The sequence below is a fragment of the Lutra lutra genome, chromosome 7, assembly GCF_902655055.1.
Source record: "Lutra lutra chromosome 7, mLutLut1.2, whole genome shotgun sequence".
NCBI lineage: Eukaryota > Metazoa > Chordata > Mammalia > Carnivora > Mustelidae > Lutra > Lutra lutra.
The window spans coordinates 33134139-33151900 of NC_062284.1; the positions used below are offsets into that span (position 1 = coordinate 33134139).

General features: G+C 46.9%; 1 protein-coding gene across 1 annotated transcript; it reads right to left on the reverse strand.

Annotated features, from left to right (window-relative positions):
• Window positions 1-7684: 7684 nt before the first annotated feature.
• Window positions 7685-8883, reverse strand: LOC125104382 (leucine-rich repeat-containing protein 57-like). Its single transcript, XM_047737030.1, has 2 exons — window positions 8876-8883; window positions 7685-8655 (listed from the first exon to the last, which is right to left on the reverse strand). Exons 1-2 carry the CDS (start codon window positions 8881-8883, stop codon window positions 8058-8060), a joined length of 606 nt encoding a protein of 201 aa, XP_047592986.1. The 3' UTR covers window positions 7685-8057.
• Window positions 8884-17762: the final 8879 nt, after the last annotated feature.

Sequence of the window (17762 nt, forward strand, 5' to 3'; positions counted from 1 at the left end):
GCCCATTGTTTGGGGATATGCAATGTACAGACGATCTCCTCTTTGCAGCACTGGCTGCCGGCCTCTTCTGGTATGACCCCAGAGCTGGGTTTTTGCCCCCTGCCACCACCAACTCCTGGTGAGAAATAATGCAGCAGCCAGATGCTGTGCCAAGAATACCTAATGTTGCGTGTGGAACTGCATGGAGAGGTGGGATCAGAGCAGATGCCTTGTCGGAGTCACCTGTGTGAGTTCATGACCACAGGGTTTGTCTCCTTGACAGGAGTAAGAGTTGGTGGGTCTGGTATAATCAAGGCCTCTTAAAAATCCCAAGTAAGGGGCACCTGGGTGGCTCAGTTGGTTAAGCATCTGCCTTCGGCTCAGGTCATAATCCAGGGTCCTGGGATTGAGTCCCACATCAGGCTCCCTGCTCAACAGGGAGCCTGCTTCTTCCTCTCCCACTCCTCCTGCTTGTGCAGCCTCTCTCTCTTTGTCAAATAAATCTTTAAAAAGAAAAAAAAATCCCAAGTAAAATCCTGGCTACAAATTTTTTGAGCTGTGCCGAGTCATCAGAGGTAGAGTACTGCTATATCCCTGGGCTTATAATTCAGCAATACTGAAGGAGTGGTGAGAATTCAGGTTTGTTGGGGCGCCTAGGTGGCTCAGTCAGTTAAGCTTCTGCCTTGGGCTCAGGTCATGATCTCAGGGTCCTGGGGTTGAGCCCTGCATCGGGTTTCCTGCTCAGTGGGAAATCTGCTTCTCCCTCCTACTCTGATTTCTCACTCTCTTTCTCAAAAAAAGAAAATTCAAGGTTGAGTCCCCATTTACACAAAGAGGTTAAAACCAAAATTCAAATCTGTGTTTGACACTAACAAAGTAACCTTTGGGGAAGGGGATGGCTGAGCACTGGTGTGGAGACTGGTTCACTTCAAAATGCCAGGGGACCTGAAGATTTGGATTTATAGAACGTGGTTACTTTGTCTTCAGAGCACCTATTAGGTGCCAGGCACCTGAACATCTTGCCCTTTCCTCTGTCTCTATTAGAGATCAAGAGTTGGTGAAAAGCAGGATGTCATTGCCCCAACTGTCCACTGTCCAAAACCATTAGTGTTTAGAACCAGATGGGTAAGTGGCTAGTGTACTTCACAGAATTGAACACAACCCCACAATTCTGCTGTGCGTTATTACCCAAGAGAAACTACATAAGGACATCAGGATGCATCTTTGGGAATGTTTAAAGCAGTACTTAGGAGACAGCAAAAACCTCAAGTCCATCAGCTAGAAAATAAAATGACCCTCAATGATCAGCAATGAAAATGAGCTGTGGACATAGAGGAATTCTTAAGGTTAGATTAAGAACAAGTCCTGGTAAACTGCATACAGCACACTGCCCTTTTCTTAAAGCTCAAAAAGGATTAAGTAAGGTAAGGGATGGTTATTTTAAGATCTTAAAGAGGAAGTGCATTGTGAATAGTAGTACTTAGAGGTTACGGTCATTAAAATTTTGTGCACATGAGAAATGGGTCATAAGTGATTGTGGGGCGCCTGGCTGCTTTGGTAGAGCATGAAACTCTTTGGTCTTGGGGTCATGAGTTCAAGCCCCATGGGTGAAGAGCTTACCCAAAGATTGATCTACACACACATTTAAGTGTTTTTCCTCCTCATCTTCATCAGCTAACAGCCAGTGCTGTGCTGATCTCCAGCATGTCCCGTCATTCTGCATAACAAGCCCAGGGTAAGACCCATGTCACAGGTGGGTCAATGGGAGCTCAGAGGTTAACATGAGGTAAAGACTAGTAAATGGGTAGAAGGATTCAGATGATGCTCTGCAAAGCCTGCTCGTAGCATCTTTCCCCATATCCCTGCTCCTTTTCCCCTCCTGCCTCAGTTTACTCATCTATAATGATAGGGCCTGCCTCATTGGGTTCTGGAGACTTCTGAAATTCTGTATGTTCTGTGAGCACTTAAGTGTGAGGAGGGAATATGGACACTTCCCTTAGCCAAGGAAATACCTTGAATGGATTAAAGAGAACACTTAACAGGAAGATAAAGGAAAACAGAATCTAGAACAGCTATAAATTAAGTGGTAGATTGGGACACAAATACCAAGTTCAGTTACCCAAACTATATACAATGACAAATGTGCGCTATAGCAAGACTCCAGTGCAAACATGGCCTCATCGGAGGGCCCAGCTTTTGAAAAGAAATCTTTTAGTGTAGTAAAACCCTAAATAGAGCTAAGAACCTTTCCAAAGAATGATCTGATAAAGTAGGAGACCCACCAACACATGCAGAAATGCCAACCTTCTATTCATCTGATACTTAGTTAAAAAGTCTGCCCAGTTCCACTGCCTTTTTAGTTCTCCTGACCCTTAATTTCTTCTTTGCAAAATGGGAATAATGCCTAGTTTATATTGGGGAATGGACTGGCCCATCAATGCTCACTGGTATGCAGATGCTATTTCCCTTCTGTGTAAGGTACAAAGAACACAGCTGGCATCCCTGGTTCTCAGAATCCCTAGGGCCAGCCAGCCTAAGCCTTGTGCTCTTCAGACACTCCCCCTCCACCGTCAGTCCTCTGCAATCAGCCAGCAGCTTTGGTTTCTCATGACTGGTTTCATGCTACTGATTATTCACCAAACATACACTATACTTTGTTTAAAAAGTTCCATTCTTCCCAAGATTCTGTTCAACTCTCTCCTGTGGCCACTGAAAGCATACCCAGGTCCAAGGCTGGCTCACTCACCCCTTTTATAATCTTGCATCAGCAAGGAGCCAGGATTAGGTGTCGGGGAGAATTTTAGGAACAGACTTGCTCACTGACAAACAATCTAAGAACAACAATTTAAAAAAAAAAAATCCATATTGTCACTGAATGTGTTGCACAATGGGATAAAAAAAAATTCAAAGCTCCTGTCAACTGTTTTACTCCTTTTTTTCTCCCCGCTTTCTTCTAAAAATGATGAGCAAACCACACATGAAATTCTAAAACCACCTTTTGGAAAAGAGAAACAATCTAATTAAAATGAAAGAATTCAAAATATTTATGCAACAAAACAACTTGGTATATTGCTACAAATTCAAATAAAATATGTCAAATCCTTTCTCCTCATAATTTGAAGGAGCATATACAGTAAAATTCTGAGAGAACGAAGTGAACGAGGTGTTTATGAGCTTGGTCGCATAATGCTTTAGAGTTTAGAAATAACTTTCACAGGTTTTCCCATTTTGAACTTGACCATGTCAGAAGCAGTGAATTCACCCTGGTCACACAGCAGACTGGTGCTCAGAGAGTCTGAGTGCCTGCCAGGTTCGCACAGCTAATGGCAGGCAAAGCGGGGTCTGCCACCTCCGTTGTCTCCACTAGTTCTACCACGACATGGTGTCCCTTCCCCACGTGCGCTTTTGTAAGGTACGGTGATGGGCCTTTGATTTTTTTCCTGTCACTGTGTACAAGCCTCTTCTCCAACTTATCTTTGCAAACAAGCCTGGATAATTCTGCTAAAGGTAAAGACGGGCCACTTTCAAGAGAGCATTGGTATTTTTGGTTCTTCTGAAGCAGCCAGGAGAGGCCCCTCAGAGTCAGACTGCAGACACCCCACAGCCTGCATCATGAAACCTGAGCTGTTCAGGTCTGATTCAACAATCCTCCCTGAACTGGGGTGTCTGGGTGGCTCAGTGGGTTAAGCCTCTGCCTTTGGCTCAGGTCATGATCTCAGGGTCCTGGGATTGAGCCCCTCAGGCTCTCTGCTCGGCAGGGAGCCTGCTTCTCCCTCTCTCTGCCTGCTTCTCTGCCTACTTGTGATCTCTCTGTGTCAAATAAATAAATAAAATCTTTAAAACAAAACAAAACAAACAATCCTCCCGAACACTTATAGAAGGACAAGGGGTCAGGGCCATCGTGTATTTTCACAGGATCGCTCAAGGAGTTATGGGCTTCCAAAGAACCCTCCAACTTCTACCCAGTTTAACTCACCACAGCTTCCACCCTTCTGGCTTGTATACTTTGAGGGTTATTGGGACATCCAAATACAATGAAAAAAAAAAAAAGTGTGTTCACCTTCCATATCTTTGCACTTGCTATTCTCCACTCTCGAGCCAGGCCACTGACCATCTACCCCAGTTAATTCTAGTGCTCCAGGCCTTAGGAAGGCCACCCCAGGCTATATTAAATCCTCTGCTGCAAGTTGCCTGTCTTACCGCTTCTTCCAGTAGACGTGTAATTATGCGTTTGTGGCAGTTTGGTCAGTATCTTCCTCCTCCGTACAGTAAGCTTGGGGATTGGGCTGCCTGCGTTGCTCACCTGTATCCTTGTTACTTATCACAGTGTCTGGGTCATTGTTGGTGTTCAATATGCATTCATCACATTGTCCAACTTTCTCCTTTTACACACGAGGAATTCGGGGCCCAGAGGGGAGGAGGATCTTGCTCAGCAGCAGGGAATGGGACAGCCAAAACTGGAACCCAAGTCTCTGGACCAGTGAATGTTCTTATTGTAGCAGCCGGTACAGGAGCACAAAACCAGGCCTGCCCCCCACGGCAAGCTTCCTCCCTTCCTCCCTCCTTTCCTTCGGTCCCCACTTAGTACGCACCTTCCAGGTTGCCAGGTACAGGTGTGGGCGGCCAGGCCCTCAGGTGAGAACCCGGGGGATCCGGCTCCGTAAACCGAAGGCAAGAGCGTCTGGAGATATCCCCAGGTGAGGCCCCAGCAAGGTTTCAGTGCTGAACCAGGAATTCTCAGCCCGTGAGGCAACAGAGGCAAAGGTGTGGCGCTCCGGAGCCCCGCAAATTGCCTTCCAGACACAGTGACCTATCTGTCACCTCCCCTGTCACGTCCACTTCGTCTAGGATGATGGAGAAGATGCACGAGCTTGGAGACGGAGGGCCGGCGGCGGGATGAAGAGTCTTCTGCCCACCCCGGCTTCACGCGCCACAGAAGCTAGGTCCTCAACCCGCACTGGTGCCTGAGTCGGGGGCCCCGCGCTCGAGCTTTTATAGCCCGCTGCTCGCCAATCAAAGTCCGTGCTGGGAGGGCGGGACGAGAGGCGGGGCTCAAAGCCTCGGGTGGCCGAGGGAAGCCGAACTTCTCAATTGCACCGAGGCCCATTGACCACTAGGGGCGCGCGCGGGTCCGCGGAGCATTTTGCGCATGCTCATTAATATCCCCGGCGCTGGCAAGAGCTTTTAAGTTTGTTTTAGGTGGAGGTTTTGCAGGCTGGGGCGCTGGTTAGTGAACTAAAGTAACTAGTAACTAGTTGTGAAACTACTACTACTCTGCTGTGAATTCCAGCACTTTCGCTAATCAGCAGGAATGGGATGGGACATATTTGTAAACTGGGAACAATGACCCATTCCTGCCCCAGAGCTGGTTTTCGAGGGAAGGGGCGGTTGGGTATTGATAGTTAATATCACTCCAACTAGTTCCCTGTTTTACTTTAGGGAAGTAGGTGCTGCCTCTTCCCAGCACCTTCCTTTCCGGAAAGCGTTTTCGCCCAGAAAAAGAAGTGATTTGTTCTGCTTTTGGCCTCTCATCATCCAGCTGAGGCACCTGGGCAGCTGTTAAAACCAGACCAAACCAAAGCAAAGCATCCGAATGAAACAAATAGCAACAACTACCCAGTTTCCTGGGCCCCTGCACGCTGCCCAGGCTGAGGAACCAAAGCTGGGGGAGGGGAGGCGGGAGGCGGCTGCATTTTCACCAGTCCCAGGAAGAGTCTACGGGTTAGCACTGGAAACTCCTGGTTTAGGGCAAACCCAGCTGCTCATGCTGTGCCCGACAAGTACAAGGTACATGATAAACATGGTCTGAAAGAATGAATTAATAACTGTCTCCAAATATCCAGTTGGATAATAAGCCACATTGACCACGCTCGGAAAATGGACTGTTGATTGGGGTGTAATTTACTACAACTTTCTAAGGAGCGTGATTGGGTTCCATCTCTCAGAATTAAAGGTGCTCTTTCATCCAGGAATTTCTCTTGCAGAAATCCATCCAAAAAATACATGTATAATTTCAATGAAGCATTTTTGTAAGAGAAGAAAAGTGCCTGAGAGGAGGCTTTCATGTGACTGTTTACAGGAGTGCTGCTATTGAACGGTATCTAGAAGACCTTGTTAAGTGAAACAAGCCCGCTGAAGACCAGTATATGTAATACGACCCTAAAAGATTCACATGCATCTGTTTGTATGTGTAAAGGAAATTCTGGAAGGGTTAAAGGAAAAAAAAAACCCAAAAAACAAAAAATAAGTAAAAGGTAAGAGATTACTTCTGAGAAGGGTTGGAAAGGATGGGAGTGAGATTTTCCATTTCAGTTTATCCATTCCATATTGCTTGGATTTTTAAAAACCACAGCCATGTATTACTTTTAATAGCTTTTAAGTCTGGTTTGGTAATGGCATTTTCCTCTCGGGCACTGGTTAGCCAATTAAAGTAACGAATCTATTGTTAAACCTCTGCATCAGGAGATGCCAGCATGTGCTGTTAACCAGCAGGAATGGGATGGGGCACATTTGTAAACTGGGAATAATGACTTGTTCCAGGCACAGGGCTGATTTTTTGGGGGGAGAGGATAGCGGTTGGGGAGCAATAGTTAACACTATCGTTAATTTTTTTAAAAGTGAAGTGTCTTCAATATAGAAGAAAAACTGAACTTGGGGCACTTGGGTATCTCAGTGGGTTAAGCATCTGCCTTTAGCTCAGGTTCCTGGGACCAAAGCCTTGCATCAGGCTCCCTGCTCAGTGGGGAGCCTACTTCTCCCTCTCCCTCTGCCTGCTGCTCTTCCTATTTGTGCTCTCTGTCAACCAAATAAATTAATACATCTTTAATAAAAAGGAAGAAAAACAACTTATTTTATGTAGCTTTGGAGGCAAGAACTCTGACCAACTGGGAGACAGTTTTACCTCAAAATAAAGAAAGTAAGGAAAAATTTTGCTGGCTATTAGCCTGAGGCTGGGATAGGGAATACAATATCTGATTCAGGGAGGAGTGCGGACTGAGATATCACAGGTTTTTAAGGAGGTAGGTTAAATGCTCTCTGTCACATTGCCTGGATTAACTCAAATCCCACTGTGTGACTTTAGGCTAGTTGTCTAAACTCTGGGTGTCTCAGTTTCTTCACCTACAAGATAGGGATAATGATGACACCGACCTCATCAAGTTCTTGCAGAATTTTTTTTTTCATTAAAAATTCTTTATTTAGTGTATTCTTGCATCCAGAGAATAAACTTTATAAACATAGGTTATTTTAAAATATTGTAGCAGTAGTTTTGATAGGTAATTTGATTAGAATTATAAATACAAAAAGGGAAAAGGATTATCAGAAATAAGATTATTTCTAACAAAGCTTCAGGAAAATCTTGATTATGACAACCGTTTGTATCTTACAAGTTTTGCATATATGATTTTAGCTCTTCAGAGCCCCCTACCAATAAGGCACATGCAATAGTAAAAAATTTGCTACTGCAGCCTTGGGGAACATCTCTTAGTGTTGTGTTGGTGCTTTCTCTGACACAGTACACTTTTAATCAAGACAGTAACATATTTATGTACATTCTAACTTCCAAGTATAAACACTGCAATTGAACTGATGGACTGAAATAAAATCATAAGCCCTTAGATTAACCATGGTAGCCTCTCACAAATTATTTAAATTTCATAAAAATATGAAATGTTAACACAGGTGGAATGGCAACTGACTTTATGAAAGCGCTCATACACTGAAACTAAACATGAAATTTCAAGCTGTGATATGGAGTGGTTCTGTTACCAAGCAGCATCCTTCATTGTGTAAATAGTAATGAGCTACTAATTTTCTTAAAGCCAGACTAATGATGGTTTTGATGATCAACACTGTCCTTTATCCTATCCATGACTCAAAATGGAGGACTCTCACTGTCCCTTGATTTTTTAGCTTGCTTAAGACGAGCCCTGGAAAGGAAAAAGATCACTGAAATATTATCTGCGGGAGCATCATCTCCATACTGCAGATAATCCTTGACGACAGGAGCCTCTGATTCAGCCAGATTGTAAGAGATTCCATGTCAGTGTCCTGTAAGTTTCTCGAGCTCCTGGAGAACATCATGCAAATTTCTTCTTAGTGGCCGTGAACCTCTCCATGTACTTATCATATCCTTCCAGTTCTCGAAGTTTCTTTATTTCAAAAAGGTTGCCTTCCACAGCAAGCAGACAGATCTGGGAATCACTGAGAATGCTCTGTGGAAGCATGCTGAGCTCAAGACAGTTCTCTTCCAGGCGAAGAACTTTAAGGCGAGGACAGCAAGAGATCTTTACTGAGATCTGTGATATCTGGTTCTGGTTGAGATTGAGTTCGATGACCTGCAGCTCCCCCACTATGTCAGGTATGCTCCGAATCTGATTCTTGGAGAGATCCACCACATCCAAGTGCCGGAGGCTACAGAGTTGTGGTGGTAGTGCTTGAAGCTGGTTCCCAGAGAGGCTCAGGGTCTTGAGGGCTGCCAGTTGCCCAAAGGTAGATGGTAGCTCTCTCAAGTGGTTGTTGTTCAGGCTTAGCATCTCTAATTTTTTCAGATGGCATAACTCCTCAGGAAGAACAGTCAGTTTGTTGTTGTTCAAGGAGAGGCTCTTCAGCACAGTGAACTTCCCTATAATCATAGGGAAAAGAGAATCACAGAAAACATTTCTGCTCTTGGAGGGGCTATTTTATTTTTCCACCTTTAAATATTTATGGAAACAGCCAAATGTGGGATTTTCAGGATGAATGGATTTAGTGGATTGGTAGACTTGCTTATATGCGGGATGGCTTTGCTTATTACAAAGCGAATTTTGGGGGGTTTGTTTTCCGGATGCTGGCTCAGTGCTGCCCCACTGTGGCCAATCGCAGGAATGGCTACTTAGCTAAGGCGACCTTTTCTTACCAGAGCATACTTGGGCTGGGTGGGGTGTGTGAGTCAGGCAGGCTGGGCAGGTGGGCTGTTGGCCCAGGAGTGAATAAGTCAGTCCACACTTCAGGAAGGAGAGGCATGTTTGTATGCCCACCAGTGACTCTGCCAAGAGGAAACCAAGTTAAATTTATCTATTATGGTCATGCCTCCTGAGTAACTTACTTAGAACGTTTGACTTTTCCTTTTTACATGCTCAAGTTCATTTCTTGTCGAAAAACAGAAAAGCACGTTACTGAGCTGCTGTGCTATCTGGCGTGCCCTTGGCTGTCCTCCAAGGTTGTTGGAAGAAACAGCCACATGAAAACCACTTCTGCTTTTGCCATAAAACTTGCGGAGGCCGTTTTGTTTTGTTTTGTTGTTACAAGGTCTCAAGTGAAAATTCTTCTAAAATTTAGGGCCAAGAGAAAGTTTGTATCCTCTGAGGAATTGCTAGCCAGGCCTCTTTTATCACAGCAAGAGTTCTGTGATTTACCAGGCTTGCCTCTCAGCTTTAGCTACTGACAAACAGTGCCAGGCTCAATGCCTATTCTCAGCAGTTAAATGGACCCAAGATGGGTAATGAATGTTTCCTCCTTGTTTTCTTGGTACTAATTAAAACATTTGTGTATGTGTGCGCCTCTTTTAATGATTTTGCTGCATATTGGTACTCCAATCTATACTCCCATATTTTTTCGAGAAAGAGGCAAGGAATCCATAAATTAAATAAGAAGTGGAATATTTGAGGTTTTTTTTTTTTTCTGGTGAAAAGATACTTGAGATGCTTTTAAGTCAGTGGTTGCACTTGGGTTTTTGAGACTAACAAGTTTACGGGTCAAAGATTTCAGACCGTAATGTGTCTTTACTTGGGAAAATGAGACGCTCATGTAAATAAGGCCATGAAGGAAGTGTAAGTTGTGGGCAAAAGATCAGCAGCTACTAAGGTTCATTTCCTCATCTACTATCACCAAGGATAATACTGAATCAGCGTTGACAGAGACAGAAAGCTGGTGGCCTATCTGGACCAAAGACATTTTTCCCACTGCCATCTGATGAACCATCAGGAGGGCTACATTTCATTGTAATTGTATTTAAAAATAAAAATGGTCCTGTGAGGGTCAAGACATGAGTTCCTGGAACCTCTGAGCAAATGAGGTGCATCTCTAAGTTCTCCTTTCTGTCTTGGTTTCTGCCTCCTTCCTGAGAGAGGTGGGATCCTCATGGGGAGAGAGGTCTGTTCTGCTCGAACATGAGATAAGCCCTCTGACCTCATGGCCCCCCTCGAAGATGTCTCTACAGCCTCTGCTGGCAGACTCACCTACCAGCCCTCCGGGCGCGCCCAGCTCCTTGCTCTGTTTACTCTCAAGTGAAGCCTTCCTTCTGTTTACTCAGCAAAGATTCTTTTAAGACAGGCTAAGCAGACGGTTTACTCTGCTAACAAGCTTTGGCATTTATTGTGAGGACCTGTGTTGACTTATTCTTGAGTCTTCATTGACATTCACTGGGAAATGTCAGCGCAAACACAGGGAGACATCCTGGGAGCCTGCAGTCCTGACAAAGCGCTCCGGAAAGGGCCACCCTTCCTGTTTTGGTTAGAACCACCTTGAGAGTTAAAAATCACAATAATATCCCCACCACAAGAGATTCCAATGTTCTCCTTTTAGTTTTTAGCTTCACTATCCGAACGCTTCTGCTCAAGGTCTCTTGAAAGTTCCCCGTGTTGATTCTGGACAAGACTTGGTCTGGGCCGGCCACTTGGTGGGCCCCCTGCCAAGAGTCCAGTCCCGAGCACCCTGGGGACCAGGGCACGGCTACAGAGCACCTTCAACTTCGGGTTCAAGGACAGCTCAGCCTCCACGTGGTTGCGTGATCTTGGGACAGTCATTTCTTCTCTCTGGCTCTTGGTTTTCTTATTGGTAAGGTGAAGAGAGGTGGTCTATGGACGCATCTCTGCAGCTAGACTGGGCTTCAGGCCTGAGTGCCAGGCCCTAGGAATGCTCAAAAATGTTTGTTTTGAATGAAGGGATGAATAAGCCACGCCAACTGATCTCTTGGGTCTTGCTCTGACGTCTTGTGTCTGAATGCTTCCAAAAGGCAGGCTCAGTTTGAGTCATAGTCTGACAAGCTCTGCTAACAAGGTCACCGTAGATGGCCACAAACCCCCAGCGTCTGGATCCGGCCCTGTGGCTGCTGAGTGATCTCACCTGCCTCTGGCTCTCGTCTTCCCCCTGCTCTCCATCCAAGCTGATGCTTGTAACGGAAACATCTTTTTAGGTGAGGGGCCTGTGTATTTGGTTCATCTTTGTTGCCTGGAAACTGTTGACATCCCGAGACATTCTGCTGCCTTCACTGGGTCATGAAAAATTGATGACTTTTTTTCTCTGTCAACAAACTCGCAGCCTGTTCACCTTGGCTGGGAATGGGTGGGAAGCTGGCTCTTTGGTCCGCAGCTGTTTGCTCTTTCTCTTTCAAGCGCTTGGGTTTACTTTGCTTAGAGGCGGGGTGGTTGGGGGGGCGGGTAGCTGAGACTGGCGGGGGAGGGGACAAGATGAGTGTGGCTGTGTGTGGCCGGCCGCTAGCTAACACGGAAAGAGCTGTTTTCGCCTCCTTCCAGTGCTTCTTCAGTTTCAGCAAATGCCTCTGCCCAGCAGATCTGCCACACCTTTGCCCTCCAAGGTCACCCTGTGCGCACCCCTCCCAGAAGCCCGGTCTGGTCTCCCTGGCCCTGGACCCTCCTTGTCCTCAAGAAGCCTTGGGGACAGTCTGCAGTGCACAACCAGCGCGTTTCCATTCCACTCCAGTTTCTCCTCCTGGCTGTGCCTTAGCCTTGCGGTGCTCCCCCCAATGCCCCCGCCAAGGACAGGCAGATCTTCCAGGACAAGATGTAGAAGGGACCTCAGAGATAATCCGAGTCCCTCATTTTTAATATTTGTGGAAGAGGAAGCTCAGCGAGGGGAGGTGATGAGAACGAGAAAATAGGCATCCACCATCCTGGTCTCACATCAGGTTCAGACCTCCATCCCCCAACCTCCCAGCTTGTTAGAGGATAGAGTTGTTTCCAGAGACGTCATTGGCTCAGACAGCCTCACCTTCCTGCTTACAGGTGGGGAGGGCAGAGCCCAGGGCCTGGCTTCTGGGCACCCTCTTTGCGACACTGTCCTTGGGACTGTCTCAGACCGAAGCTACTCCTTCTTTCCTAGCTGCAGGTGCACAGCTGTCCCCCGACTTAGCAGCGGCCCCGAGACTCAGAAGGGCACAGGAATCCTTGCTGTCTGCTGAGGCGGTGCCTCAGGGGATGGGTTCCTCTTAGCAAGCCATCCATCTCTGCCCGGCCTTTTGCTCAGTGACCCTTTGGACCAGTGCTACTCAGACAGATCCCTGGTCCATGCTGGCTCACAGCCCATTGTCACCTGAAGACAGGCTCAGGAAATTCTTACTGAGAACTGAGAGTCACACTGAGAAGCCTTTATAGCAATTTGACATGGCTGCATGTAATATTTAAGCATTTCATTTCGTTTCACTTTTACCCCTAATTCCATTTGTATTACATCTTACAAAAAGTCTTCGCTGCGACAGACTGGAAGTTAGGAAACAAAAAGAAAAAGAAACAATAACAGCCTGGTCCTTCTTCACAGATGGCTTGGGAAGCCCTGCTCCTGACCGCCTTTGCCTGGCTGCACTGGGGTGATCCCCCACGCCGCGTGCAGTCCCATGAAATTCTCCGTTGGGGCAGCAGGGGGCGCCAGAGACACAGATAATCTGTCTTTCCCCAAGCAAGAACCATTGCTTCTGAGATCACCCTCCGTTGGACACCTTCTGGATGCTGGGACACAGAAAGAAAGGGAGGCTTTTTTCTTCTTCTTGATTTGCTTCAGCTGAAAGCAAATTTTCGAGGAGGAACACCTAGAAAGGCTGTCCACACGGAGATGGCAGGAGAGTGAAGATTGAGGCCAGGGGCTTTCTTCCTGGGGAAAGTGTAGCTCCATGACTTGGGTGGGTAGCACAGGGCACGGAGTCAGGCTACCTGGGTTCAAACCCTGCCTTCTCTTGGTTGTTGTGAGGACTCGGGAAAGCCACTCAAAGTCTTGGAAAGCCCAGTTTCTTCAAGTGTAAAGGGGCCGTATTAATGGTTCCTATCCCACAGGGCTCTTGGGGGATTAAAAAAGATAACCCACACGAAGCACTTAGCACTGAGCCTGGCCCATAGAGACACCCAGAAAATGTGTTCATTAGTGTGACAGTCCCTTCGTGCCTGTTGTCTCGAAGTTCCTGTGAAGTTGGGAACCTCCCCCTTTCCACACGGGCAAATGGAGGGCAGCCAGGCCCTTTTCCACCAGTCATCTTGACCACTGGACCCTGTAACACCGAGAGATTTAGCTCAGCCCCCACCTCCTCCAGGAAGTCTGCCAAGATGGATGCAAGCCCAGGAGTCTTCCCACTGTGGCATTGTTCTTCTAATTACGAATTCTTCTAATTTCTTCCTCCTCTGGATCTCCCCAGCCCCATGCCAAGTCTGCACATTTCATAGTGTATAAGGTATCCTTCCACTGGAAGACAGCGTGACATGGTGGCTATGAGCCCGGCAGGTGGAGCCAGGCTACTTGGTTTGGAATCCTGGTTCCATATATTGCCGGCTATGTGACTTTGGGCAACTTGCATGACTCCTCTGAGCCTCGATTTCCTTATTCCACCTCATGCATTACTGTGATGGTTGAGTGGGGTAATACAGGTGAAGGCCAGGTGGCCAAGAAACCTCAGGAGATGAGGAGGCTGAGGCTCAGGAACGGGAGGAGCTCAGTATGGGGTGCTGGACCCCAGCTGTACCCCAGCAGGGAAGTAGGCACTTTGGTCATCCGCTGGCAGTTGAGGGAACCGAGATCGGTTTACACACGTCTGCAGGGATGTGAAGAGCTGGGGTGGGGTCACTGGCCTCCAGTGTGTGCAGGTTCCTCTTGCCTGCTTCGTGACGGGAGGCTGGCAAACTAGAGGAAATTGGGGCCCCCAGCCCGACCTCAGCACCCAGAAACAAACATGCATATTTTCTCTCAGCTTTGCTCCAGGCCCCAGGAGGACCTTTAAGAGCATAGGATGTTAGTGAGGGAGTGGGGCTCCCGTCTGGGGAACCCCAGAGCTTCTAACAGGCATCCCTTGGGCAGTAAAGAGATCTTGGCGAAGAGTGTGGGAGTGAGCAGCAGGGGGCGCTGTGACACCGGCAGAGAGCCCAGGTCTCCCCTGGGGGAACAGACTAGGGATCTGACTGCTCCAGAGCCAAGCTCAGCCTGATGAAGCTGGCTAAGGGGAGCAGTCCACCCAGCCACTCCGGCAAGGACCTTCAGGAGAGCTGAAATTTCCCGGGAAGTATGGCCATTATGAGCCCTGACTTCGGCGTTGGCATGCTTGGGTTTGAAAGCCTGTTCAGCTCTTAACGGTTCATGATCATGGGCAAGTCACTTAACCTTTACGTGTCCTTGTGGAAAACACTTACTGTCTCATGGGGCTGTCTGGAGGATCCATGCGATGTGCATGTACATTTCTTAGCTCGGTACCTGGCGCTCAAGGAAGCACCAGGGAATGGCCGCTGTTACTGTTATTAAGACAACCAGATCGTGGGGTTGTCCCAAAGAGGCGAGGCGCCTGCCTGCCAAGGGGTCATGTCCTGGTGCTGCTCTGGCCCTCCTGCTGTGCTCTGTGAGGGGGCTCACCTGCTGGGACATGGACCTCCCTGTGCCTGATCTCCAAGCAAGCCGCTCACGTCCCATGGGCCCTTGCCTGTTGCTGGAGACCCATGAACCTCATTCCAGCCAACATACTCAGTGGAGGTCAGCGAGGGGAGCAGGAGAGTGTGGTTCCTCCCCAGCTAGGGACTCACTGTGAGTGTCTTGCTGTCACCGGGCCTTGATTTCCCCAGCTGCAGGATTTCCTCAATTTCCCCCGCATAGTTCAGCATCAGCCATCCAGGAACGTGTCCCCAACCTTCGGGCATATTTACATTTTAGCCCGGCCCTTTGCTGGAAACCCGGGCGTGGCCTGAGGTAGTAAAGGGACGGGTTCCCAGCTGAGGCTCATGGAGAACACAGCTTGGGGTGACTTCCCTCTGCAAAGGGGTGACCTTGGCCTTCTTCACTGTCCAGCTTGCCCCTCTGGTGTCCCTGGCCCCATGTGGTGCCCAGTCAGGGTTCAGGACCCTCACACCCTCAGCTTGTTTACTCTTCAAGAAAGGGCCAGAAGGGTCATTGCCTCTTAAGGTTTGGATGACTAGTAGGGTTGGTGCTGCCCGTTCTGGGGGACAGTTTATTGAAGCAGAGATAGAGGGTTTTTTTTTTTTTAAAGATTTTATTTATTTATTTGACAGAGAGAGATCACAAGTAGATGGAGAGGCACACAGAGAGAGAGAGAGAGGGAAGCAGGATCTCTGCTGAGCAGAGAACCCGATGCGGGACTCGATCCCAGGACCCTGAGATCATGACCTGAACCGAAGGCATCGGCTTAACCCACTGAGCCACCCAGGCGCCCGATAGAGGGTTTTTTTAATCTGGAGAATTAAACCCTGTTTATGGAATCCCAGCAAGAGGCTTTGAAATGGGAAGGGTGAGGCCCCCCATTCAAATCCCAGCAGCCTCCATTCCCTGGCTTTGCACAGGGAGGTGGGGCTGCTGGGGCTGCTGGACAGCTGGTTCATGCCACATGCAACTAAAGAAAGAGAAGTACATTGCATTTCATCAAAATTAAAAACTTCAGTATTTCCAAAGGCATCATCAGGAAAGTGCAAAGGCAACTCACAGTATGGGAGAAAAATTTGCAAATCATACATCTGATAAGAGACTTGTATCAGTAATATATAAAGAACTCTTACAATTCAACAAGAGGACAAGTGACGCAGTTAAAAATGAGCAAAAGACTTGAACAGATGTTTCTTGAAGGACATCTACAAATAGCCACAAAGCCCCTGGAAAGATCGTTACATCATTGGTCATTGGGGAAATGTAAACAAAACCCCCAATGGCACGTTACCTCACACCTATCAGGTTGGCTGTTATCCAAAAGACTGTCAGGAACAACTGTTGGTGAGGATGTGGAGAAATTGGAATCCTCATACTTTGCTGGTGGGATTTTAAAATAGTGTAATCGCTTAAAAAAAAAAAGGCAGGTCCTCAAAAATTTAAGTGTAGAATTACCATATGACCCAACAACAACTTGGTATGTATCCAAGAAAATTGAAAATGTATGACCACACAAAAAGTTATACACAAATGTTCATAGAACCACAATTTGTAATAGTCAAAAGTTAGCCCTCATTCAACTGTCTATCAATGGATGAATCACCCATGAATGGTGGTCTATCCATATAATGAAATAGTATTCAGTCTTTCAACGGAATGAGGTACCAATCCATGCTACAGTGTGGGTGAATCTTGAAAACACTGTTTTAAGTGAAAAAGCCAGACCCAAAAGGCCACTGTGTTCTGTGATTCCATTTGTATGGAATGTCCACAGTGGGCGGGTCCACAGAGGTGGACCTTGGATTGGTGCTTGCCAGGGCGTGGGGGGAGGGGAATAGGGGAGGAGCTGCTAATGGGTACTAAGGCTTCTCTTTGGGCTGATAAAGATGTTTTGGAGTTAGTGGTGAGAGTTGCACAACTTTGTGGATATACAAGAAACCACTTTCAAAGGGTGAATTTTATGGTATGTGAATATTTCAATGAAAAAAAAAAAAAAATGCTCCTGGAAAGAACGGAGGGGTCCTGAAGCCATCCCATGCCCTGTCCTCACCCACCCTAGTGCATTTGGCTATTGCATTCTTTCAGATCATTTTATCATGAAGGTTGGAAAGTCCCAGGGGATTAAAGTGCTGGGGGATGGGTATTTCTGGACGCCACAGTCTTGACAGGGGTGCTGCCAGCATTGGGGAGCCTGGGAAGAGCCAGGATGCTAGATATTTTGCAGTGCCTCAACCCATCTCACAATGAAGAATTGTCTTGCATTCTACATGACTTTAGAACATCTCTCCAGACATTGATGGAGATGATTATCTGAGCTAAAAACTAAACTCCGATTTACATAATAAACACCAAATATATTTGCAAGGCTTTACTATACACTGTGTTTCCCCATGCATACTACTACCATGCAAATGGGAAGAGCTCACAATATCTCCTGGTTAATGTCAGTAATTTATCTCGGAAAATGAGCTGTTCCGTGAAAATGCTTCTGGGAACATCTTTCTTTTCCTCTCCTTTCCTTCTGTTTATGTTCTTTCTATTATTTTTGAAGGGGGAACATTTTATTCGTACCTGTCAACCCCAATCCCAACCAACATCCTAGATCTAACTGTAAAATATGGTACAATGCTTCTATATTCAAGAAACAATCACTTGAGATTGGCAAATGCTTCAAGGTCAGCTTCTTGGTCACCCCGTAATTTAATATGGACAGTCACAAGCAGTTGCCTCACATAGGAATCTGGCCTCTCTTGAGGCCAGTGACAGCCAAGAGGCACCCCACTTTGTTGCTGCTTTCATGTTTTTCTTTTCTTTTTTTAAAAGATTTTTATTTACTTACTTGAGATAGAGTGAGAAAGAGAGAGAGAAAGAGGACAAGCATGGGGAGCAACAGGCAGAGGGAGAAGCAGACCCCTCCTGAGCAGGGATCTGGAGCAGAGCTCGATCCCAGGACTCTAAGATCATGACCTGAGCCGAAGGCAGCTGCTCAACCGACTGAGCCACCCAGGCGCCCCAGCTGCTCTCAGGTTTTTCAAAACACAACTTGATTTGGACCTTCTACGACTTGTATTTGGAGTGTGTCTTGGTTCTTTTCCCTGTTTTGCTAAAAAATGTTGCATTGAATTTTGGGGACATGTACATACACTACCACCTTCCATAAATCC